Source organism: Conger conger, chromosome 8 (assembly GCF_963514075.1).
Source record: "Conger conger chromosome 8, fConCon1.1, whole genome shotgun sequence".
Taxonomy (NCBI): Eukaryota; Metazoa; Chordata; class Actinopteri; order Anguilliformes; family Congridae; genus Conger; species Conger conger.
In genome coordinates, this window is record NC_083767.1 from 45297078 (window position 1) to 45320787 (window position 23710).

General features: G+C 42.2%; 3 protein-coding genes across 3 annotated transcripts in view; all 3 read left to right on the top strand.

Annotated features, from left to right (window-relative positions):
- Positions 1-2330, top strand: part of col7a1l (collagen type VII alpha 1-like) — an 88500-nt gene extending 86170 nt beyond the window's left edge. The window contains exons 109-110 of the mRNA XM_061252619.1: positions 15-200; positions 1010-2330. Of these exons, the coding sequence (XP_061108603.1) occupies positions 15-200; positions 1010-1023 (200 nt within the window). The 3' untranslated portion in view covers positions 1024-2330. The remainder of the gene's footprint in view (positions 1-14; positions 201-1009) is intronic.
- Positions 2331-6487: 4157 nt separating this feature from the next.
- Positions 6488-10630, top strand: ucn3l (urocortin 3, like). The gene is made up of 2 exons (XM_061252975.1): positions 6488-6624; positions 7903-10630. The coding sequence occupies exon 2, from the start codon at positions 7918-7920 to the stop codon at positions 8359-8361; it is 444 nt and encodes a 147-aa protein (XP_061108959.1). The 5' UTR covers positions 6488-6624; positions 7903-7917; the 3' UTR covers positions 8362-10630.
- A 1494-nt stretch (positions 10631-12124) lies between these two features.
- Positions 12125-23668, top strand: copg2 (COPI coat complex subunit gamma 2). The gene is made up of 23 exons (XM_061251559.1): positions 12125-12261; positions 13006-13058; positions 13506-13586; positions 13929-14000; positions 14169-14248; positions 14605-14680; positions 14795-14887; positions 15268-15354; positions 15569-15726; positions 16069-16202; positions 16543-16610; positions 16928-17116; positions 17530-17625; positions 17765-18008; positions 18571-18646; positions 18953-19056; positions 19264-19389; positions 20350-20418; positions 20680-20991; positions 21490-21587; positions 21708-21846; positions 21995-22093; positions 23083-23668. Exons 1-23 carry the CDS (start codon positions 12225-12227, stop codon positions 23211-23213), a joined length of 2622 nt encoding a protein of 873 aa, XP_061107543.1. The 5' UTR covers positions 12125-12224; the 3' UTR covers positions 23214-23668.
- The last annotated feature ends 42 nt before the right edge of the window (positions 23669-23710 follow it).

The window sequence follows — 23710 nt, forward strand, 5'->3', positions numbered from 1 at the left end:
CTCCCCCCATACAGACCTGACCTCTGACCCCTGCGTGGCGCCCATGGTGGAGGGCTCATGCACTGACTACATCCTGCGGTGGTACCATCACAGCCGGTCGGGGGAGTGCAGGCCCTTCCTGTACGGGGGCTGTGGGGGCAATCACAACCGATTCTCCACCAAACAGGCATGTCAGAGGAGGTGTGTGGCAGGTATCACAGGTAGGAAAAATCTCTCTCTCTCTCTCTCTCTCGCTCTCTCTCTCTCACAGACACACACACACACACACAGAGAGCTATTCATTTTACACTTTTTACACTTCTATATTGGGAGAGACTAGATGAATATTTTACATTCATCTAGGCCAAATTTTTCATAATCAAGCAAACAATTTATACAGCAGTCTATCCAGAGTCTGGATATCTGAACAGATTAATTTACAGCTTTTATTCATAAATATTCTGGCCTTTACAACATAACATAATGTGCTGGCCTTTTCCCCCTCAGGTTGCATGGAATAGCAAGATAGAAATGTAAGATGAAATATTATTTTTGAAGAATAATTGGGTAATATACACATGTACAGCCTCTGAAGGCATAATGTCACTGTACTGTAGATGATGCTTTGAAATTACTTGAAGTGTTTTATTGCTTTAGACCACAAGCATCTTTTTTCTCTACACCTGCAATTATAAAGCTGTAAGTCGTCAGAACCTTCTGATGTAAATGTCTTTCACACAGAACCACCTGTGCCTAAAACATACATTAACACTGAAATAATATAATAGACAGTGAATTATCAGTTTAAGTGTGATTTGCACATATTACTCTGTTAGTCACAAACAGAAAATAAATCTAGACTTTGAGTAGACAGCATCAAATTCAACAGCGTTGGCACCATTTCAACTTACGATGTATTCAGTCATTGGGATTCATTCGGTTTTCTTCAGTACTTCAGTTGCTTTATCATACAGGACGCAGATAAGGACAAAAAGCACTAACTGACTAAACCCTTTGTGTTTCCTCACAGAGTCTGCAAGGTGAAAGAGATGCTGCCAAGAAAACATTTCAGATAACTTTTATTTTTGTAAATGAAAATACATATGCAGTATTTGCTTATATTTTGTTGTTTTTTTATTTTATTGTTTTTTATATACAGTGAATTTGGTAACAGTATTTGAGTACATACACTTTATAGGCAGATTTTACCTGAAAAGTACACAGATTATGAATAAGCCCAATTTTAATGTTATTAATCATGATATCAAAATACCTTTGTGTTCTGTTGCAAGAAAATCTGTAGCATCCAAACTGTGTTGGAAGGTACAGATATGAAATGAAGCAACATTACACTAAACCCAGAACATGCCTTTCATGGGTAGTAGTATATTGGTTCCATGGGTTTTTCTCTACCTTGGATTGTCAGTTACCAAATAAGTTTCCACGATGTGCCTAAATACATTTTTAATCATGAGGCTGATTCAGTTGGCATCCCACTCCTTAGAAAGCCACAGAATGTGCACACTGTCCAGATATCATATCATTGAGCCTTTGAGTATTTATTTGGTGTCCATTAGTAGCCATTCAGAGTGCACAGATTTGACTCCAATACAAGTAATATTGAGATGTATTGAACTATGATGTCAGGACCAAAGCGCAGAACATTTACATGTGATAATTTGCTCAAATCTACGAGAATTGATGAGAATTTTGTTACATTCTTCTTATAAAGAGAACCATTTTGTTTATTCTTCTTGTTCTTCTTCACTTGTTTTATGAGCTTTTAATGCTGTTACCTGTATCTCTTTTTCATCTTGTTGTATTTATTTATCCTCGCTGTTTACTTCTTCTGCTTCTACTTCTTCTTCTCTTACTCATGTAGTATTAGCATTAGCACTGACACAAAAAATAAATGTGAACTGATCATGAAACCTCTACAGATCTCTGCGGTACTTCACAGGAGAAGAGGAATTAAAGTTGAAGAGTGTTAAAGTTAAAAAGTTGAAGGTAATTGAATAATAGATCAGAGCATGTTTTTGGTTTGATTTTCACAATGTGGGTGGAGACTTATAAAAAACAGCTTGTGACGAGCTCTTGGGCCCGTATACGTGTGGCAGGGCTGAACTTGTGCTGTGGATCTCATTCCTAATTAAAATGTGGACTGTGAACTCAGAACTTTGAGCCAAACAAACTTCTCCACTCCAGCCATTAAGAGCAGTTAAGAACTGCTCTTAACGAGCAGCAGTGGTCTCTTCATAACCTAAGATTTACTCATCCACTTTCCAGTACTAATTAAACAAAAAAAGAAAAGTAATGAAATGCACTGAAATAAAGTATTCACTTTCTTTTGAGTCTTTGGGATGTGATTCTGTGTTATGTGTTTATGCGTGGTTGTGAGTGTGTTTGTCTGTGTGTGTGTATGTGTGCATGTGTGTATGTGGGTGTTTGTGAGTCTGTGCATGTGTAAGTGAGTGAATGAGTGTGTGCGTGTGTGTGTTTGTGAGTCTGGGTGTGAGTGTGTGTGTGTGTGTGTGTTTGTGAGTCTGCGTGTGTGAGTGAGTGAGTGAGTGAGTGTGTGTGTGTGTTTGTACATATGTGTGTGTGTGTGCGTGTGTTTGTGAGTGTGAGTGGGTGTATGAGTGGGTGCGTAGTGTTCCGGTGTCGTGATCTTAGACTGGAGCATGCTCAGGGCAGGGTAGTTCTCTCCTGTCTCCCGCCAGTCCTGCCTGTTGTCAAAGTAAATTTGGAAAACAAAGAATTACAAATTTGAAGACCATAATTTCTCAATTTCTTCTGTTATTTTCCTTTTTTGTTGGATCGTTCCATATATCTCTCATCCTGTTCTTCTCTCTCTTGCCCTCACTTTCTCTCTCCTGTGATTACACCCTCTCTCCTGTCTCTCTTTATAAATCAAACCTGGTCAGTGAACACACAGCAGTCCTGTGAAAACTGGGAGGTCCAGTTCCCCCCTGGCGGGCTTCACACTGCTACACATGCCTCAGCAGCAAGGGACATTGTAGAACAGGCTGCGGTCCAGATGAAGGAACAGCAGGACATGTCGGGGCATTTCCAAAATCACACTGCCAGACAGGCACTCTGGCCGGGGATTCCTCACTAAGTCTACTGTTCATTCGGAGGGGAGAGAGAAGGACATTCTCTCTCTGTCTCTATCTGTCCCTCTCTCTATCTCTCACTCTCTCATTCTCTCTCTGTTTCACTCATTCTCTCTCTCCCACTCTCTCTCCCTCTCTCACTCATTTGTTCTTTCTGTCTCTGTCTATCCCTCTCTCTATCTCTCTCTCATTCTCTATCTCCCTCTCTCGCTCATTCGTTCTCTCTCTGTCTCTATCTCGCTCATTCGCACTCTGTCTCTCTCTCTCCCTCACACACACACACACACACACACTCACAGGTATACCCAGACTTCCAGTCCCCAGTCTACTATGATCATCAATAACCTGAGCAGTGTGAGAATAAGTAATGAGTCATTAGTGTCAGGTGGCGTTATCTATTCCTCCCACTGCACTCATTGGGGATGCTCTTTTTTAACAGAATCCAGCCACGCAAAGCTGTCCGCCCACTCATTTCTTCATAATTAGTCTTTAAAATTGCTCATTTGCATACATGGATCTTAAACAATCCAGTCATTTATAATGAGGTCTCAAAAAGTAATCTTAATAGCTGCGTCTCTGCAACAAATATACAGTATGCGTTACTTTTATGGTCACCTGCCAGGGAACCCCTGCGTTCTTTTCCCATGTGATCTAAAACTCTTAGGCACCCTAGAGTATTTTATGTATAAATTTGGTATTAGATGTTTATTTTAAGTTTTCTGCATTAGTGTGTCAGTGGGAAAAAGTAAAGACTCATAATTTCCACTACAGTACGCTTTATCTGGCTATTTTTAAACGAGGTCCGCTTCCCTCCAAAAGCACAAAACTGCGTCAGCATCTGGCTCATTCATGACTGCTGACCCCTCGTGGTCAGAGTACTCTGACAGCCACACAACTGTGCCCACTACCTACCTATGACGTCCATTACAGCTACTTACTTCCCAACAAAGTAATATGCCACAGGGAGGAATAAATAGCATGTTAATGAGTATGTGTTAATTGGTGACAGGGGCCCCTGCAAAGCAATTATCATAGATATTGAAGCAGCGTCGTTAAAAGTACAGTGCTTTTCAAGGGGAGTACATGGGGAGGTCAGCGATTACTCTCTGCTGTGGTACATCCTCATTATGCTCACTTCACTCCAATTGCCCCAAGCCTGCACCTCCATGACATAAATATCCATGTTGGTCTAGTCTCTCAAAGAGTTAAAGGGGAAGAGGAGAGAGGCGACTTTAGCATATTTATTGCTCTCGCAATTTCAATTTGAGAAAATTACAATACATGATTCATAATACAGTAGTCTTTCCTTGAGATTAATCTAATTCTGGAATGAAGGGAATTTTGTAATCTATTGCTTGTGATATTTCTCAGAAGGTGATATGTTGTGCTATGGGTTATTTCCCTCTCTTAAAGAATAGTTTCTGGAGTTTTTTCAAATATTATTTCAGTTTTGAACAGCTGTATGAGCAGTGTCACCAGTCGGCTGAACTGTGTTTTACACTTGTTTGTAAAGAATTGCTCCTTTTATGACATAACTCCTAAAATACATACTAAAATGACCATCTGCCTCAAGGAAACTTTGCTGTCTAAAAGGATTACATTCTGGTTGAAGGCACAGCCGGTGCAATGAGCATGGTTTACTATGGACCCGTAACAATTGACACATAGTCAAAAAGCTGCATTGCTTTTACAGGTTGTAACCTTGAGGAGGGATATATTGTATTCTAACTTATTGCAGATGCTTCTGACATTTAATGATTGTATCTGTGGGACAAGTGAAAGAATGTAATGATCTATTCTAATATCCTGCCAGAGGGTGTGTGTGCTCCCACTTTATTTAGTTCATCCAGTAATGCCTGTACACGTTGGACATGTTCCAAGCCCAATTGATCCAAATCAGAAAAATTCATGTAATTTTTCTTGTATGTAAAACTAGTCTGCAGGGACATTTCACAGAGAATCGTAGAGCAGGTAAGAGCTGTGTAGTGTGTACTTAATACCATATTATGATCTATCTACAGTAGCTGTCTGTCCATCTCTCTCAATGGAGAAATAGATGCAGAAATATATGTCAACATTAGAATGAAGATTGATTGATTGGATGATTGGTTGATTGATTGGTTTGTTGGTTCATTGATTGATTGGTTGGTTGGTTGGTTGATTCATTGATTTGTTGACCCTGGAACTGAAAAATCAATACCTGAGAAACAACAAAAGATATGTTGGAACTTGTGTCCCCTGTAAATCAAAGCATCAAGCTAGACATTTTTAGGATAGTATATTTGTAGACTATGATAGCAGTATACGAACTTTTCCTCCAATAAAAAGACATTCCAGAGTGTTTATTGTACTTCCCTGGGTTAAAATAATAACGGATATGTTTCCCACATGCACGCAGCTCATTCATGGGCCAGTTGCATCATCACGAGGGGCTAGTTCGTCCTAAAAATATTTCCTTTGATGCAATGGAACAAAATCTATGATCAGCTCTGTGCAAGTGGAGAGGAGCAGTCCTGATTGTGTAGTGGTATGCCAATTTAGAGTAACTACCTAATAGAGAACAAAAATTTGTAATTTGATCGGCAAGATACTAAATCTTGGTTCCCCTCTCTTTTACAGATATTACATTTATATTACTTCCATGTGTGAAAGGCGATATGAAGCTTTTACCATGGTTTTAATGGAAGAGGAACACTGCTGATAAGGTATTCTGGCTTGTAAAGAACATCTGGGGAGTGTCCTCATAATAACACGGGAAAAACATTTTTTTTTACTAAACTTCCTGGCAAGAAATGATATGTAGATATTTGTGTTCTCTCACTTGGCTCTGTCCAGTCTAACAGTCTGATATCAATGAGAAGCAAGGCACGGCATTTAAAAGCCTTTTTCTCATCTGTAATTATGTGCAGTATGTACTCATCCACTTAAAGTGCCTTTGTTACATTAACATGCATCAATGAGGCATTGTGATAAACAACCAAAGTATTAGTTGTTGTTAAAAGGAAAATGTATTTGCACTTGTTCAAATGAATGCCCAATTATGTTGTTTATTTATTGTACATCAAGTGGCTGTGTGTGTGTGTCTGTGTGTGTGTGTGTGTGTGTGTGTGTGCTTTTCCATGATCGGCATGTACAGGAGCTGTCCGTGGTTCTTCAAGTCACGGAACTCTGCTGGTTCGTTAAAGTTCTGAAACAGCGAATAGAAAATTTGACGGCAGTGCTGCATTGTCCACTCTCCAATGCACGAAGAGCCAACCCACATCTGAGTGCAGGAACCAAACATGTCAATCCTATGACGTAAGAGCGCACTCCCGATTACAGTTTGACGGGACCATTCTAAATGAATTGCATTCGTAAGGAATTACGGTCTAATCTCGTGATCAGACCGGTTATATAGTATAGACGAGAAGAGCTGGTGCAAATAGTAGGTTTTCACAAAGACGGGATTAATAAACAAATTTTCTTTTAAAATCTGATCATTCTAACATTGTGTGACTAACATCGTTTCTTCCACGAAAACTTCAGGAACTGGGTAAGTCTTACTTTACTTTTTCTCATACGTGAATCCAACATTCAGGAACCCTTTCATTGAGATATTCACACAAACAAAAATAACTTTTATCTCTGGATAGTAACGTTCGCTATAACTTCACAAGTGTTTCTCACAGTGCATCAACGTGTGCATCTAACGGTAAACGTTCTTATATTCTGTTTTTATGTATATGAGATGTATTCCTTTCTGATATGCAACTCTACAAGCAGAATTTTTACCACGTGTAATTCGGCGTTCTTCAGTTCCCATTATTCCACTTTTAATGCTAATATTATTTCTTGAAAAAATACAACGAAACAATGTTCCCTTTTCCATATGATATGGAATATTTCCATATTGTATGTCGTGGATCTCGTTTTGCTTTCAGAGACGACTACGATGCGTACTGTTCCTTTTCCTATATATCTTGAACAATGTCTCGTCCGCTGAATGTACGCATACAAGCGCGTTTTATTCATCCCTGCAGAGATCTGGCGCGCACATATGCATAGCTATCTTCCATTCACGAGGGGCTAGTTCGTCCTAAAACTTTATATTACTTACTTAGTTCAACATGGACTATTGTATACAATTGCAGAGCCACTCCTTCCGAGGAATTAACAAATAGCTCCGTTTGTACTGATCCTCGCTCTCGTTCTTTTGACTTTGCGCTTTGTTTCTCGAAGCGTGTCGGGGTTACATCGCACAGGTAGAGCCGGTCAGCATGCAGTCGAGCCAGCAGAGCGGCAGTAATGTCGGAACAGATGGCTACAATCTTAGCATGAATGCAAAAAAAAACAAAAAAAACACCAAACCAGTCCACAACTTGTCTTTAGAGCTTTTCACGTGTTCCTCTGTGTGATGCAGGCGGTCAACGTACACCTTCTCGTGGCACAGCAGGTGACCACAACTTTTCTCAAACGTAATTTATTATGAATCTAGGGATGTTTGTGTTTTATATTCGAATCTATTAACACCCAATGATAAGCGTTAATGAAGGTACCACTGATAGGCGTATGAGATTACACATTTGCCCCAATTGCTTTTCTGAATAAGTACAACCAATTTGATGAATGAAACAGACAAGATGATTAGAAGGCAATCATCATGCCACTTAGATCCTGGACGCAAAAATAGTGGTTAAATACAGGCTTCCAGCCTATAGAGAATTCAGCACGGACTTAACATGATGTAATTCATAAGCCTCAAACAATTCAGAACTGTTTTCCCCCATGGTGCCCGTTAACTTTATTTTAACGGATCTTTTCTTATTCCCAGCCAGAACGGGACAATATGATGTCATACATGAGAACCCTGCTTGTGTTCGCAGTCCTGTGCGCTCCAACATCCAGCCTCTGCTTCAGAATCTACGAGAGTGAATTGAACTTCCTATGTAATAACGACGTTCTCTCTGGAGCCAAAAAGAGCGAGCTGCCCAACGACTCACTGCCAGATGAGCGGGGCTTCCTCTACCTGCCCGAAGACGACCTCTCTTCTGTGGAAACGCGAGAGAAAAGGACGTTTCCCGCATCCAGATACAAGTATCTCTCCCAGACACAGCTGCGGGGGAAGATGTACCACAACAGCGCGAAGAGCGATCGACGGAGCAAGTTCACCCTCTCCCTCGACGTCCCCACCAACATCATGAACATTCTCTTCAACATTGCCAAAGCCAAGAACCTGCGCGCCAAGGCTGCGGACAACGCACGTTTGATGGCGCAGATTGGGAAAAAGTAAATTCTTCTTCATAAAATTGTGCATAGCATTTTTATTATTCCGTGTTTTAAATCCACGCTTGCACTTGCCATTCCTCAACGTCACTTGTTTAAATTAAGCTTTTACAGACTAAATTCCAATGCTTCACAAGTAAGCAATACCAAACTCACTGCAGTTGGTGCAAGCCCTGTGATTGCTGTAGCATGTGAATGTTTTCATGTGTCACTTCCTTTATGAAACACATCAGCGCTTAAAATCAAACAAACAAAATACATAAAGTAAAATGAGTGATGATTAAATTAGTCTCTGCTATTACTCTCCTGCTCAAACGTTCAAAGTTAGATATAACCAGGGAAAGATCTGCACATACTGTACGTAGGCTGCAATCATATATAATAGCAAGCTCATGTTTTCTCTTCTTTCTGACACATAATGTATATTCGGATGGAGATTTTTCTGTTCTCACGTTTGCCTCACCATCACCGTGGATTATTGACATCAATTCCTTATTCCACAGACACAATTAGCTATTTTTACATGCAAAATGTAAAATGCACTGTAGAGTGAACATAAAAGCAACACGTTGCTACTTTATGTTTAGTGTCCAGCGAGCAAGGACAACTCCCGTTAATATCCCGTTCGTAGTGTATGAAAGAAACACAATATCCCTATAGCCCCACTTCTGGCAGGTTTCTGAAAATGTGTGGGGACACTAGCAATTTGCAGATTATGTGTGATCTCTAAGAAAATATTTGTAGCTTTACATGACAATTTACAGTAGACATGACGATTCACTGATGTAATTGAACATGTCAAATTATTCAGAAAGGGCTGAACTGAAACCTCATTGTGTTGTGAAGACCACTTATTCCCCAGTATCTATATGATATAGTATATTTTGCTTTTGATATGAAATTTGAGTTTTGCTTTTGTTTGTGCTAAATTATATAAAATCTTAACAGGACAGCGCACTCGTAGACTATTCTAACATCCTAGCACATCGAAGCTAAAGAAACTGAAACAGTTTCGCTAACAATCTCAAATCATATCAAACTAGCCTCCAGGTCGGCTGCTTTACTCTTACCACAGATCACAACAAAAATCCCGGTCATAATAATTTATAATGACTTTTTCTGACCGCGTATCAGTGCAATATACCAAGTCATGGAACTTCCTCTAAAACTATCCGCAGGGATTTTGCAGTAGCTAATAGCCTATAGAGATATCCGCCGCATGGACAATTAAAGAAAAGCAGAAGATTATTCCCAAATACTGATCATACAAATATGGTGTCATATTTTCTCTGCTATTCGCCTGAAGATATTATCTTTGCCTGACAGTTATTTTTGCAACGAATTGTGACTAGCTTATATACAGTATTTGAGTTTGTTTTCAGTTTTTCTATTCAGTATTTATATGCACTCTTTGTTTATTTATCAAAATGGGCCAAGCATGTGACTATAATTCTTCCAATACCTGAAATTTAAACGGAATGACTTCACAAATATTGTATGGAACCCTCATATTGGAAACACACTCTTATTTTGTATATGATGTTCTAAATGAGCTTTTGTATGGTCCCATGTATTGAAAAGAAATATGTATTCAGATGAATAAAACAGGGTACATTTTTGAGTTCCCATGATACTAAAGGATTAAGGATACTCTGCTTGTGAGCCGTATAGCCTGAATCTTTCATAAATATCCATAACCATGATCTCCATTAACAATGTATGCAGGCCTACTGCAGGACATGCTGCGGAGTGTAAAAGTATTGCCAACAAGAATTGATGGCAAAACAATCCCATACTATCAAAGATGTCATAACACAATAGAACATCACTCAGTGGCAATATCTTTGTGGAAAATCATTATTACTCCTGTTAAACAAAACTTTAAACAATGATATTAGTATCAAAGAATATAGCTCTCATTTTTGAGTCTAGAATATAGCTCATTCAATGTGTTGTTAATTTAATACAGGTTTTTGTTCATTGTCATAAAGGTTGCCAGTATTCTGGACTTGACTGTATAGCTATTTTCTAGGGGTTGGTATCCAAATCTAATAGTGAACTGGGAATATATGCATTGAAAGCCTTGAGCTGACATTGTAACGTATGAGTTAATTGCAGACTTTGTAGATATCAACTTTGCTCTGTGTCTCTGTGGAAGAAATCAGTATTGCATATATCAAATACATGCTACTGTGGTTATCTCAATACATATACTGCAAAAATATTTTTATATTCAAAGTCATTATTTTTTCTGTAATAAATGAAAGCAGATGGACTGTCTGTGTTTTTCCTGGGGCTATGCGCCACACTAAAAACGTACATGTGTTCAAGCATTACAAACATTTTAAGTGCCCACCTATATTTGTGTAATTAATGCACTACAGACAACGCCAACAACAACAACAATCGCAACACAACAGCAAAAATGACACTGACTCAGAACAAGGATCAGACAAGGTTCAAATCCCAAATGGAACTTAATCTACAGGTCTACATGGATGCAAAGGGGCTCTGAGGTAAATTCATATTTTTTAGCTGCTGATGGCAGGTGAGTGTCAACAGAAAACACAATACACAGTAACCATAAATGGTAAAATCACAGAAACATTCCAGGTAATACCTGAGTTAAATCAAATGAACTCTCCAACGGATTCGGCATGAACACATAATAATGAAAGTATAACTACCATGCTACACCATTGGTATCCTGATGCATATCACGGGTTAGCAATGCCTGAAGTAACATTGCTTGCTTCAAACAGGGTATGCTCCTGTCACAACAGTCTCTGTGGATGTCCACAAGGAAGGATCAATTATTTATCATACAAAGGTCCTCCTTTCAATGCAAGCATCAATATTGGATGCTCTGGAGACTTTCAAGGCATCGAATGCAAAGGCAATCATTTGACAAATCTTTAATTCTATCAGAGAGCAGCAAGTGCAAAACAATATTTATGGGGCACTGACATAAAAAAAGAATGCCAAGACTATTTACAAGTGTCCGTAATACACAATAATGTAAAAGGTGCAAAAGATTATTCCATGATTCACCTATAGCCGATTACCAGTATTGGTAGATTTTGTACAAATGCTCAGGAGCATAAGCATTATATTAATTAAATAGTTTTTGGTTTGGTGGGAGACGGAGACATATAACCCTTGCCTAACCCTAATGTGAACCCTAAAACTAAAATTCTAGCCTTAGGAGCTCTCTTAAATGTCTGATTTTCCAATTAAAATGAAAGAAACACAACTGCAATAGCATCAATTCAAATAAATGAAAAGTTCATTTATTTTGTAAAAAGTATTTCATTGAAAAAAATCCAGATATGTAAATCATGCTGCATCGCATATTGTAAAAACAGTCCTAGCATTGTCCTTACCCAAAGCTGGAAACACATCCCTAATCTTACCACAGCCCTTAACACGTACTATTTTCCTAACCCTACCCGTAACCATCACCCTAGTTGAACGCTAATGTGAATCCTAAAACCGAATTGCCTTCTGAGTTGTTAAATTTGCATGGACGGAAAAACTACTGAAAAACTAGTTTTCTTTCGCTGTTTCAATGACCATTTCATCACTTCCTGTGATAATCATCTATGCCTAACCAAATATATTCTTCCATTGTTTATTTTCACGTAAGTAAGTCGTAAATTAGTATGTATTTCAGCACTGTGAACAGCAACACACATACACAATCTCACTGATACCCTGTCAAAGGAGGAGCGTCCAACTAATTTTCACAAAATCTGTAACGTGGCCCTTGACGTAATTTCCGTCGACGTGGAGTTCATAGACAGAACTGTGAGTTCGTATGTATTTTGTTGCAGCGGTGGAAACGATTGCTGAGAAAAAACAGTTGCAACAATGATAAAGAAATTTGACAAGAAGGATGAAGAATCTGGTAAGATCGCCAGAGGCGATATCTGTAGATTAATTAAGGCAAATTTAGAGTGAACCGCATAGTGAAAGACGGTATGTCAAGTCAAGTCAAGTCAGTTCATTCCAGGAAGAGATGTTGCAGGCCTCGCATAGCTAATGTTAGCAAGCTAGCCTAGCTCGGCTCGCTATGAAATGCATCCAGAACAGCTGTAGGGACACGTAGGTGTTGGTTCATCCATATAGCTGGGAAATTTGCAATGTAACCAAATATATTATTTTGCAATATCATATTGACACATTGACACACAGTCTTGTACGACATATAGCTAGCTAGCTACCCAGCAGTCATAGCTCGCTAGGTTAGTGTATCAGCTATGCTAGTAAGATAGAGACGAATTTAGTTTAGCAGAAATCTAGCATTAACGAAAAAAGCAAGCTGTCCCTTTTTTTTGGAATTGATATCGTTACTAAATGTAAGCTGACTGGTCTCGACTAGCTGGCTAACGTTAATATCACAGTAACGTTAGATTTCGGGAAGGAACTTTGCTTACTAAGTTAAGTCAGTTTGTATAGCTGGCTAACTAGCATGTAAGCTAGTTGTTGTTTGTGCATTAAACGTTCAACTGTAGCTTCTCTTATAATTGATGTAACTTTATACAAATAATTGAATCGTTGATAATTTAATACGGTTTCTTTAGCAGGGTTATATTGCTGTGTTGGTGTCTATTACCACTGGCTCTAATACATAATGATTTGTTTTATTTAGGAAGTGGTTCGAACCCCTTCCAGCACTTGGAGAAGAGCGCTGTTCTCCAGGAGGTAATGTCTGCATGATAAAGTGCTTGTGTGTGACCGACGCCGTGCTAATGTTGCCACTGCTGTGCTAGGCTAACGTCTAAATATTAAGTTGACGTGACGTGTTCTGTCTTTCAAAGACGCTCCCACCCCCGAACGCGCTAAAAACTCATGCTTGTTTATGTTAAAGGCGTCCCTCATACCAGTTTATGGTAATATGCTTTTTAGTTGGAAAGAAAGTTTTAAAATCCTATTGGCTGCCAGCTCCGAGACGCAAGTGTAATATCAGTGACAGGTCAGCCTGCTAAGAAATCCACAGCTGGCAACAGAATGGTCAGTATGTGCAGTTAGCGAGTTCCCAAAGTAAAATGTTTTTCGGCAATACATTTGCTTTGCTGCTCTTTTTATTTTTCTGCAGTACTCGAGGTAAACTTTTGTTTTAATTCTTTGTGTGATCTGTCCTACTCATAGGCTCGGATCTTCAACGAGACGCCCATCAATCCACGAAGATGCCTCCACATCCTTACCAAGATAATATACCTCCTTAATCAGGTAGGGTGCACTTTATGGCGTGTGTGCGCATTTTTTTCACCTAGTTGTTTTGTCAGGCCAGATTAAATTTCATCCCTGTACACTTTGCCATTGAACATTTCAGATTGTAGCATTTTTTAATTACTTATCTTTCATGTTTAATTTAAAAACTGGCGAATGGACGCCCATCCTCTGCTGGTCTATAGGTTGAGATGGTAACAGTTCAGGTATTAAACTAGCAGGTAATCTAGAGTCTACATGGATGGATGTAGAGTATGCAGTTCAGAGGGGAGGGGGATGAATCTGTAGCTCTAGGGTTGGTTCTGAATAGCCTGTTTATAGCCTGTCTATCGTTCCTTGCAGGGGGAACATTTTGGGACCACCGAGGCAACGGAGGCTTTCTTTGCCATGACTAGGCTGTTCCAGTCCAATGATGTAAGTCCATATTTTGTAATTACCTAGCAGATATATAACATTAATCTCATGAAGGAGCTTTCTATTATGAATTTGAAAGCTGAAACTCAGTTTGAACATGAAACGTGGCATGATCCGAATGCTCTGGGTTGGCATATTATTCAGTGACTTCATGTTGTCTCTTTGCAGCAAACACTAAGGAGAATGTGCTACCTGACTATAAAGGAAATGGCCAACATCTCTGAGGATGTCATCATTGTGACCAGCAGGTAGGAATGAGGGAGAGCTTTCGGTTTGAGTGCTCACAGATGCAGGCCTTTCATTTTGCCCAGTGTATTTGCATTCCAACAGCACGCTAAAATTGGCTTGAATATATCAGTAGCATTTAGCCTTCTAAGCTATGTGTCCAAAAATGTGATTGTTCTAGAAGCAGTGGTGTTGGAATTTTGAAAAAATCATTCCTAAAAGCATACTCTTCAAAGGGTTAAAGAGAATTTTTAGGGTCAACCTGTTTTGCTGAATGTGATTTAAGATTGTATTTTGTGTAGAATTAATTTAACTTACACGTGTTATGTAGCTTAGATCCTGTCTCTTCTTTATTGAATGTGTGTGTTTTCATCTTTAGCCTCACCAAGGACATGACAGGCAAAGAGGATGTGTACAGGGGCCCAGCCATCCGAGCCCTGTGCAGGATCACAGACGTGAGTGCTGTCCCTCTCCACGCATGTGCAGTTTGCCAGTGTCATTCACTGACGAGCCCATACCATATCACAGAGACGTTAATGTATGTTCTGTGTTTACTCTGCCCTTTGTAGACCACCATGCTCCAGGCTATCGAGCGCTACATGAAGCAGGCCATCGTGGACAAGGTGCCCAGTGTGTCCAGCTCTGCCCTGGTCTCCTCACTGGTCAGTCTGCTTATTCCAGCTCTGCTTCATAGCTCACATGTCATAACCGTAAAGACTGCCTTCTGTAACAATTTATTTCAGAAAATACTTGTAAATGCTAATTAAGGATACTGTAGTGGCTAGCTTTTGTGCTAGCCTTAGCCATATATTGAACCCATTTTTGCAGTGAAGAAACTAGGGCTTTACATTTTGGGTTGATGCTTGTCTAAAATTAGTTATGTAAAGTAACCTTTGTGAAAATATGACGTCTCGTTGTTTAAATGTTACCAGTCATCACCCCTAGCTTTGAGAAAGGGTTTGTGGGTAAAGTAAGCACTGGAGTGTGTGTTTATGGAAGCCTAACTGTGTGTGTGTGTGTGTGTGTGTGTGTGTGTGTGCAGCACATGGTGAAAATGAGCTATGACGTGGTGAAGCGTTGGGTGAACGAGGCACAGGAAGCTGCTTCCAGTGACAACATCATGGTGCAGGTGGGTGTGGCTAACTGCTGTCAGTCATAACAGTGATTTTTGTATTTAACTTTACCTGAGTGACAGATGTCTGCAGTGGATTCGGACTCCAGAATAGAGACTAAATGCAATTTTAGATATGAAATCTTCTCCAGTAACAATTCACTTCAGAAATGGTTATCTGTGTGCTCATATGAATGTAAGATAATTCATTTTTTTGTGATCTGTCTGACAGTACCACGCCCTGGGTCTGCTGTATCACCTGCGGAAGAACGACCGACTGGCTGTGTCCAAGATGCTGAACAAGTTCACCAAGTCTGGCCTGAAGTCTCCCTTTGCCTACTGCATGCTGATCCGCATCGCCAGCAGACTGCTGGAGGAGACCGAGGGCGGGTGTGTGCGCGGTCATCTGTGTGTCTGTGTGTCTGTGTGTCTGTTTGTCTGTGTGTCTGTGTTCTGTCTGTATGTCTGTATGTCTGTATAGCGGGTGTTACCCGTGTGTATTTGTGTGTGCCACGTCTAGTCCTCTGTTACAAATTGAAAAAATATGTTTCTTCTGTGGAATGTGGAGGCTGTCTATGATCTTTTTGTGCAGTTAAGTTATGAGCCTTTTTTTATATCGCTAGCTTTCCTTTGCCCCCTGTTGCTGTGCCTGGTGCTTTTCAGAGTGTCAAAGACTGTAGTGAGGAACACCATTTTCCACAGTTGGAAACTAATCTCTCTCTCCCTCTCCAGACATGACAGCCCGCTGTTTGACTTCATCGAGGGCTGCCTGAGGAACAAGCACGAGATGGTGGTTTACGAAGCGGCCTCTGCCATCGTTCACATGCCCAACTGCACTGCCCGCGAGCTGGCCCCTGCTGTGTCTGGTGAGTCCCCTGCCCCAGACCCCTGCCCCAGACCCCTGCCCCAGACCCCTGCCCCAGACCCCTGCCCCAGACCCCTGCCCCAGACCCCTGCCCCAGACCCCTGCCCCAGACCCCTGCCCCAGACCCCTGCCCCAGTCCCCTGCCCCAGTCCCCTGCCCCAGTCCCCTGCCCCAGTCCCCTGCCCCAGTCGTCTCATCTGGGGCTCTGAGAGAGGGGCTCAGGTTAGACCAGAACCCCAACATCAAATATCACTTAATCTCCTGTGCAGCTTTTGAGTGTGCACCATGTTTACGGAGCGTGTGTGTGAATATTAAATATGTTTCTGTTTGTTTCTCTGCAGTTCTTCAGCTGTTCTGCAGCTCCCCCAAAGCAGCCCTGCGGTACGCTGCAGTCAGGACCCTCAACAAGGTGGGCCCCAGAGCCTCCAAAGAGCTGCTCCTGTGTCTGTCTCTTACCTGAATATGAAATCAGATCACCACCACAATATTTAACAATGACTTTGTATGATTTTCAACTTTCAGAATTTGTATGGGTTTGTAGGTTTTGGTTTTAAAGTTTTCTTTTCTTCATAAAAGTTCCTCAGCTGGCAAATATCAGTCAGTACTGTTGGACAGGCCATAAAATACCTTTTCTAACATTCAATTGGAATATGACTGCTTTGACTTCTACTCGAGGTGCCCCTGCCTGGTTTTCTGAGTCTGTGCTGTACGTTCTGTGTCCACCAGGTGGCGATGAAGCACCCTTCAGCAGTGACGGCCTGTAACCTGGACCTGGAGAACCTGATCACAGACTCCAACCGCAGCATCGCCACCCTGGCCATCACCACCCTGCTGAAGACCGGCAGCGAGAGCAGCGTGGACCGCCTCATGAAGCAGATCTCCTCCTTCGTGTCCGAGATCTCCGACGAGTTCAAGGTGACCGCGTCCCTCCGACCGTTCGGTTCAAGCCCGGTCCCCACCAGTGCGAATCGCTTTCACACCTCTGTGTGAGGTGTCTGACCAGCACTCTGGAAAACACGTGGCGCATTCTCAGTTTATACCTTGAACTAGGGCTTCAAGGAATTGAGCAGAGATGAAATCAAGAGTACTATGAGATGGAATACAGATCTGGCATATTTTGTGAGGTTTGATCACAGTAAATTGCATAACTCTTTAAGGAATACAATCACAAATATGTGATTAGAATGTTCTTATTCTAATGCTGATGTACAATCACTGGAGGTAAGTTGAAAACAGTGGAATACTCTTGAAAGGGTTAGTCTAGCTGACTTGCTTTCACATGAAGAGCTTGCAGAAACGCATGCTGATTTTGACTGTTGGTTTTGCAGGTGGTGGTGGTGCAGGCCATCAGTGCCCTCTGCCAGAAGTATCCCAGAAAGCACAGCGTCATGATGAACTTCCTGTCCAACATGCTGAGGGATGATGTGAGTGTCTGTACAGGCATCTACATAATCGCTGCGGTTTTGAACAGAAGCAGCCTTTTGTGGCCTGCGTCACTGTGGAGAATAACCTGTGTGTGTGTGTGTGTGTGTGTGTGTGTGTGTGTGTGTGTGTGTGTGATAGGGTGGGTTCGAGTACAAGCGGGCCATCGTGGACTGCATCATCAGCATCATCGAGGAGAATCCTGACAGTAAGGAGACTGGTTTGGCCCACCTGTGTGAGTTCATCGAGGACTGTGAGCACACTGTGTTGGCCACCAAGATCCTCCACCTGCTGGGCAAGGAGGGCCCGCGCACCCCCTGCCCCTCCAAGTACATCCGCTTCATCTTCAACCGCGTGGTGCTGGAGAGCGAGGCTGTACGCGCTGGTGAGTACCTCAGCCCTAACCCTAGCCCTAGCCCTAGCCCTAAACTTTTATTTCCCAAGAGGCCCTAATATGGGACAATTTGGGAAATGAAGATTTCTTACTTACCTAGCCCTAGCCCTAGCCCTAGCCCTAGCCCTAGCCCTAGCCCTAGCCCTAACCCTAGCCCTAGCCCTAGCCCTAGCCCTAGCCCCAGCCCCAGCCCCAGTGGAGTAGGATTGATGTCACCGGTAGTAGTGTAGTGTTCCACATTACTGCATTCCAATGAGAAATATATGGCAGTCATGCAAATGATCTTGTACATGTTATTTACTACATTACAATTCATTACATTGCATTACATTACATTACATTAGTGTCTGTACAGGCCATTTTGCTGACTCTCCTACGCAGAGCAACATTTTTGCATGTTTTTTAGACAATAGTGTTAATTTATTTTATTTATGCAGCTAGATACTGAAGCAATTCCGGTTAAGGTATGGTTCCAATTCAGGGTACAGTGGCAGCGTCCTACTTAATATTAGCGTGCTCCTTGTCACTCACCCGTTTCCTCTCCCCGTCCCAGCTGCGGTGAGCGCCCTGGCCAAGTTTGGGGCGCAGAACGATGACCTGCTCCCCAGTGTGCTGGTGCTGATGCAGAGGTGCGTGGTCTGGTCTCATGGGGTTCGGGGTGGGGGTGAGAAGGCAATACTGCCACTTTAGAGCAGCACTGCTCAACTCCGGGTCCTGCAGGCCACAGTGACTCCGGATATCTGCTCCAACCATGCGTAACACCACCTGGCACTGTTGTAGTGCATGGAAAAAAACGAAAACAACTTTTAAATAATTGTCTGTTATAGAACAAGTTCTGGGGTGGGACTTTGGGCTTTTGATCCTGAGTGGTTGCTGTTGGTTACATGAGTGGTGTATAGTGGTGTGACTGACAGCCAGGCTCCTGTACCCTCCAGGTGCATGATGGACAGTGATGATGAGGTCCGAGACAGAGCCACCTTCTACATGAACGTCCTGCAGCAGAAACAGAAGGCCCTGAATGCTGCCTACATCTTTAACGGTAAAGCCACTCGAACCATAGAGTAATTAATTATGCTTGAGTGTGCCCAATGGTGTCTGGATTTAAATTCCAGGAAGAAACTTAGTTAGTTGTAGCAGATGGGTTTGTTTGGTTTTTTTATTTTGGTAGATATTACTTTTAGTCTTATTTCTCAGAGAATGAACAGTGACGGTCTGTAAATTGATGACTGTTTTCGTGTTCCCCCAGGTTTGACCGTGTCCGTTCCTGGTCTGGAAAAGTCTCTCCACCAGTACACTCTGGAACCTTCTGAGAAGCCCTTCGATATGAAGACTGTTCCCCTGGCAACCACGCCCATCACAGAGCAAAAGACAGGTGACTCCTTTACCAACAAAGGCCGGAACATCCACAGTGGTCTGCCTAGTGCTTTCCAGAGTGAAATTCATGGTGTCACTAATTGTAAAGCCAATCGATTTGCAAATGGACTTGTGTCCATGAGATCAGCTGCCTGCTGTGACTCCAGTGATCATATTGTTCACCTCTATTACCAGTCTGTTGCTTTTCTCTTTTATTCAGCTGGCTACTGGGAGATATTTATGATAGGAGCCTGGAAACCCTGTCTGCTCTTCCTTAGTCTGGCACCTTGTTTTAGGCCTTTAATATCCACTTTGAGGCCTGCTATGAGCAGCTAGGCTTGAGCCTTGATGTCAGTGTCATTGACATTGGGGGGAATGTGGCGGTAAACTATTTACTTTATTTTATGCAGTTTTCAGTTAGCATCTTTGACACATGAAATTTCAAATTGGGAACGCTGTAGAACCCTAGCTGTGTTTGTTTTTTTAATTAAGCAAATGTATTACTAGTCATATTTTTTCCCCATTTCACACTGCTTCAGAATAATGTATTTGTCTGGGCTTTTCTTGGCTGAAGTATTTGAGTTGTCACACATCAAGCAGATGGCTCTTATGGGGCTGATGGAATGAATAATATTTTGCTTCTGTGAGGCCAAACCTTGGGCACGCTTTATCCACGGCTGAAAGATTAAACCAGTTATTTCCCCTTCGCCCAAGTCACGGACCGTGGAATGTGCTGCTCATATTCCTGCTGCAGACTGCAGTGTTGTGTGTGAGGCCATTCAAGGACATTTCCGCCTTGAGCTAGCCAAAGAATCAAAGTGTATTTCATTTCTCAAATCTCAACCTACAACCTTCAGACAAGAAAGTATGTAAAAGTTTCATGTGAGCTACTGTATGTTTGTGAAAATATATGAACAATGTAATTTAAAAAATGCAAAAATAGCATGAGATTTATACCATCTGTTCTGCTTTGTTTCAGAAATTGCACCCATTGCCACCAGTAAGCTCCCAGAGAAACTGGCACCATCGCGGCAAGACATTTACCAAGGTATGCCCCCACCACCCCGCCATCTTTGGGCAAACCGCAATGTTCAGAAATTGCAGATTCAGCAGAAAAAAGGGTGTTTCATTTTTAATAATAATAACCTTTATTTGTACAGCACCTTTCGTGCAGAGATGCTTTACATAGTGCAGTGAATAAAAATTAAAATACCTAAAATAGCACGGGTAAACATTTTTGACTTTCACAAGACCAGCCTTTGGTCTCACGGCCCTCATTCTCACCCCCCTCTTCCTGCCCGCTCCGCAGAACAACTGGCGGCCATCCCGGAGTTCCAGGGCCTGGGGCCGCTGTTCAAGTCGTCGGAGCCGGTGCAGCTGACGGAGGCTGAGACGGAGTACGTGGTGCGCTGCATCAAGCACACGTTCGCCGGCCACATGGTGTTCCAGTTCGACTGCACCAACACGCTCAACGACCAGCTGCTGCAGAAGGTGCTGGTGCAGATGGAGCCGTCGGAGGCCTACGAGGTGGTGCACTACGTCCCTGCCGCCAGCCTGCCCTACAGCCAGCCGGGCTCCTGCTACAGCCTGGTGCGGCTGCCCGAGGACGACCCCACCGCCGGTAATCACTCCTCAATCATACTGCCTCGTTTAAACAGCGCTTTTATCATGCTTTACTGTGATCAGGCCTCAATGGCCACCAGTGCATACCTGTGTGATGCGACGGCGGCCATTTTGTGGCAGAGCGCTCCGCACTCATCCTCAGGCATCCCCTCACACTGCTCACGGGACGCAGAGCTCTCAGGACTCTTTGAAATGTGTTGTCCTCTGCAGGAGTTGCCCTTGTACAGAAATGCGTTAATATTTTGATGAACATTTTCTTGTGATCAATTTTTTGTTTCATTATTTTTTTTTTTTTTTCAAACAACAAAATACAATACAGCCATAGTAATTCACACATTACCCATCCCTCCCATTCCCACTTGCACTTGTACTGAAATGCATCAAAACTTAGCTTATTGCCATTTTGTACGTGTTCGGTGTCTGATTATATGAATCATTTTTATTGAAGAATATTCAAATATCCCTGAGAAATCCTCTCTTTCCTTGTGTCCTTTAGTCTCCTGTACGTTCAGCTGTACGATGAAGTACTTAGTGCGCGACTGCGACCCCAACACAGGAGAGCCAGACGATGACGGCTACGAAGACGAATATGTGGTACGTCTTCCTGTTCTCACGTTTTTAACGGGACCAGGCTCATTGGTTGATTCATTTGATTTTGTCATAACGTTGCTTATATTCCCTCCACGGTGTGTGCTCTCTGGCGCCCCTTTCCAGCTGGAAGACTTAGAGGTGACGGTTGCAGACCACATCCAGAAGGTTCTCAAGCCAAACTTCGGCGCCGCCTGGGACGAAGTGGGAGACGACTTCGAGAAAGAGGAGACGTTCGCCCTCGCTTCCGTCCGCACTCTAGACGGTAACTTTTCTTACGGGTTTATTTGACGAACGTGAAGAAATGAGAGAAATGACATTATTCCCCTGTGTTCAGGAGGGTAAATTGCATGCGGTACTTTTGTTTGCTCGGTTCTGTGATGTTTTGACTGTCGTGCGTCCTCACCCCACAGAGGCCGTGGGTAACATAATCAGCTTCCTGGGCATGCAGCCCTGCGAGCGTTCAGACAAGGTCCCCGAAAACAAGAACTCCCACGTCCTGTTCCTGGCAGGTGAGAGCCGCTCGCCCCTCAGCTTTCTGCTTTCGTACCTGCGTACTGTAAACTCACATTGTCATAAGTCCATTGAAGAGACAACCGTAGAGATTATGGTATTGCTTCAGTCCATCACTGCTGCCAGACCTCCTAGGTAATTTAATGGTGGTATTGCAATTAAAGATCAGGTGAAGATAGCCAAGAGTTTTTGAAATGGGCTTGAAAGTTTTGATTAAACGTTGCATAATCTCAGTTATGCAACCAGAGTAAAAGACTTCCACGTGCAGCCAGTGTTACACCTGCACACCAAGTTACACCCCCAAAGATTGGATCAATTAGCATATCCACAGATCACTTTGAAAAACGTGCCACATATTGGTAGCGGTTTTCCAGTGATTTTGACTCTTTTCCCCTTTTTACACCTTTGTTTTATTAGCCATGTTTCCCTCTCACAGAGTGAAATGAAATGTGATGCGCTTTACTTTCTGCACTGTTTACTTAATGTGACGCAGTTAATGTTTCACAAGGATGCGCATTCCCCATCAACCCATTAAATGAGCCGCATAAACAACTCTTAGCTGAGGCAAAGCTATACCTGGGAGGTGACGTAATTGCTGCAGAAACCACACAGCCATTATGAAGGGCAGTTCTTAACACAGAACAGGGTGAAAGGAACTCAACTCCCTTAAAGCCAAATGGAATCATTCATTCATTATTGAACCAATCATTTGGGCTCCCTGAGAAGCACTGTAGGATCCTGGTTTTGTTGTAGCGTGCAGTATGTGAGTGCTACACACTATATTAAATGCGAAAATGTTATATGCGCAGGTTATAAGAAACTTTCAATTCCCTTGAAGGAATCATTAATTCATTATTGAACTCATTGTTGTGGCTCTGAAGAGAAGCACTCTGGGTCTTTGAGTCCTATTTGTTAGCCAGTAATGTCCACCAGGCTTCCTGGTTTGTCGTGCCTCAGCTAGACTGACATGTGTGATGTCGTTGTGAAGGTGTGTTCCGGGGCGGTCATGACGTGCTGGTGCGGTCCCGCCTCGCCCTGGCTGACGGCGTGACCATGCAGGTGACCGTACGGAGCAAAGAGGAGACCGCCGTGGACGTGATCCTCGCCTCCGTCGGTTAAATCTGGCACATTCCGGAAAACGGGCCAAACGCCAGTAAAAAACCCCCTCAGAGGTGGTTATGATATTCATAAACATCTGCCGCACATTCTAGAATTCAAATATTGAAAAGTGAAATTATTTAAAATATCTGTATTTTTTAAACCCATTCTGCTGTAATATCACCAAGGTGTAAGTGTGCCTTTGGTTTTGTTAACTGCACGAGTTGTCTTGAGTTTTGCCATGTTAATGTCAAGTTAACTTTGTCTGAATGACGTGCACAGCAGTAATACATCACTTGAGGTAAATATGTAACCTTTTTCATTCTATTTTCTCTGATATAGTCTGCTATTGGTTCAGGATGTTACATGCAAAATGTAATTTTTCATTTAATCATGGCGCTATTCCTGAAATTATCTGCACCAATTACTGAATCCAGTTCTGTCAGTTTGTCTTCAATAAATCCTTTTTTCCTGTACAGTGTTTCAAGACGAGAATTATTCCACTCTGTTGTGGGTAT

Bases quoted from the DNA above. Each gene is read 5' to 3' on its own strand.
- copg2 (XM_061251559.1), top strand. From the start codon at position 12,225: ATGATAAAGAAATTTGACAAGAAGGATGAAGAATCTG. The intron at 15,727-16,068 runs GTGTGTGCGCGG...CTCCCTCTCCAG, and splicing joins CTGGAGGAGACCGAGGGCGG to ACATGACAGCCCGCTGTTTG. The intron at 19,390-20,349 runs GTGACTCCTTTA...GCTTTGTTTCAG, and splicing joins CATCACAGAGCAAAAGACAG to AAATTGCACCCATTGCCACC.
- ucn3l (XM_061252975.1), top strand. From the start codon at position 7,918: ATGATGTCATACATGAGAACCCTGCTTGTGTTCGCAGTCCTGTGCGCT.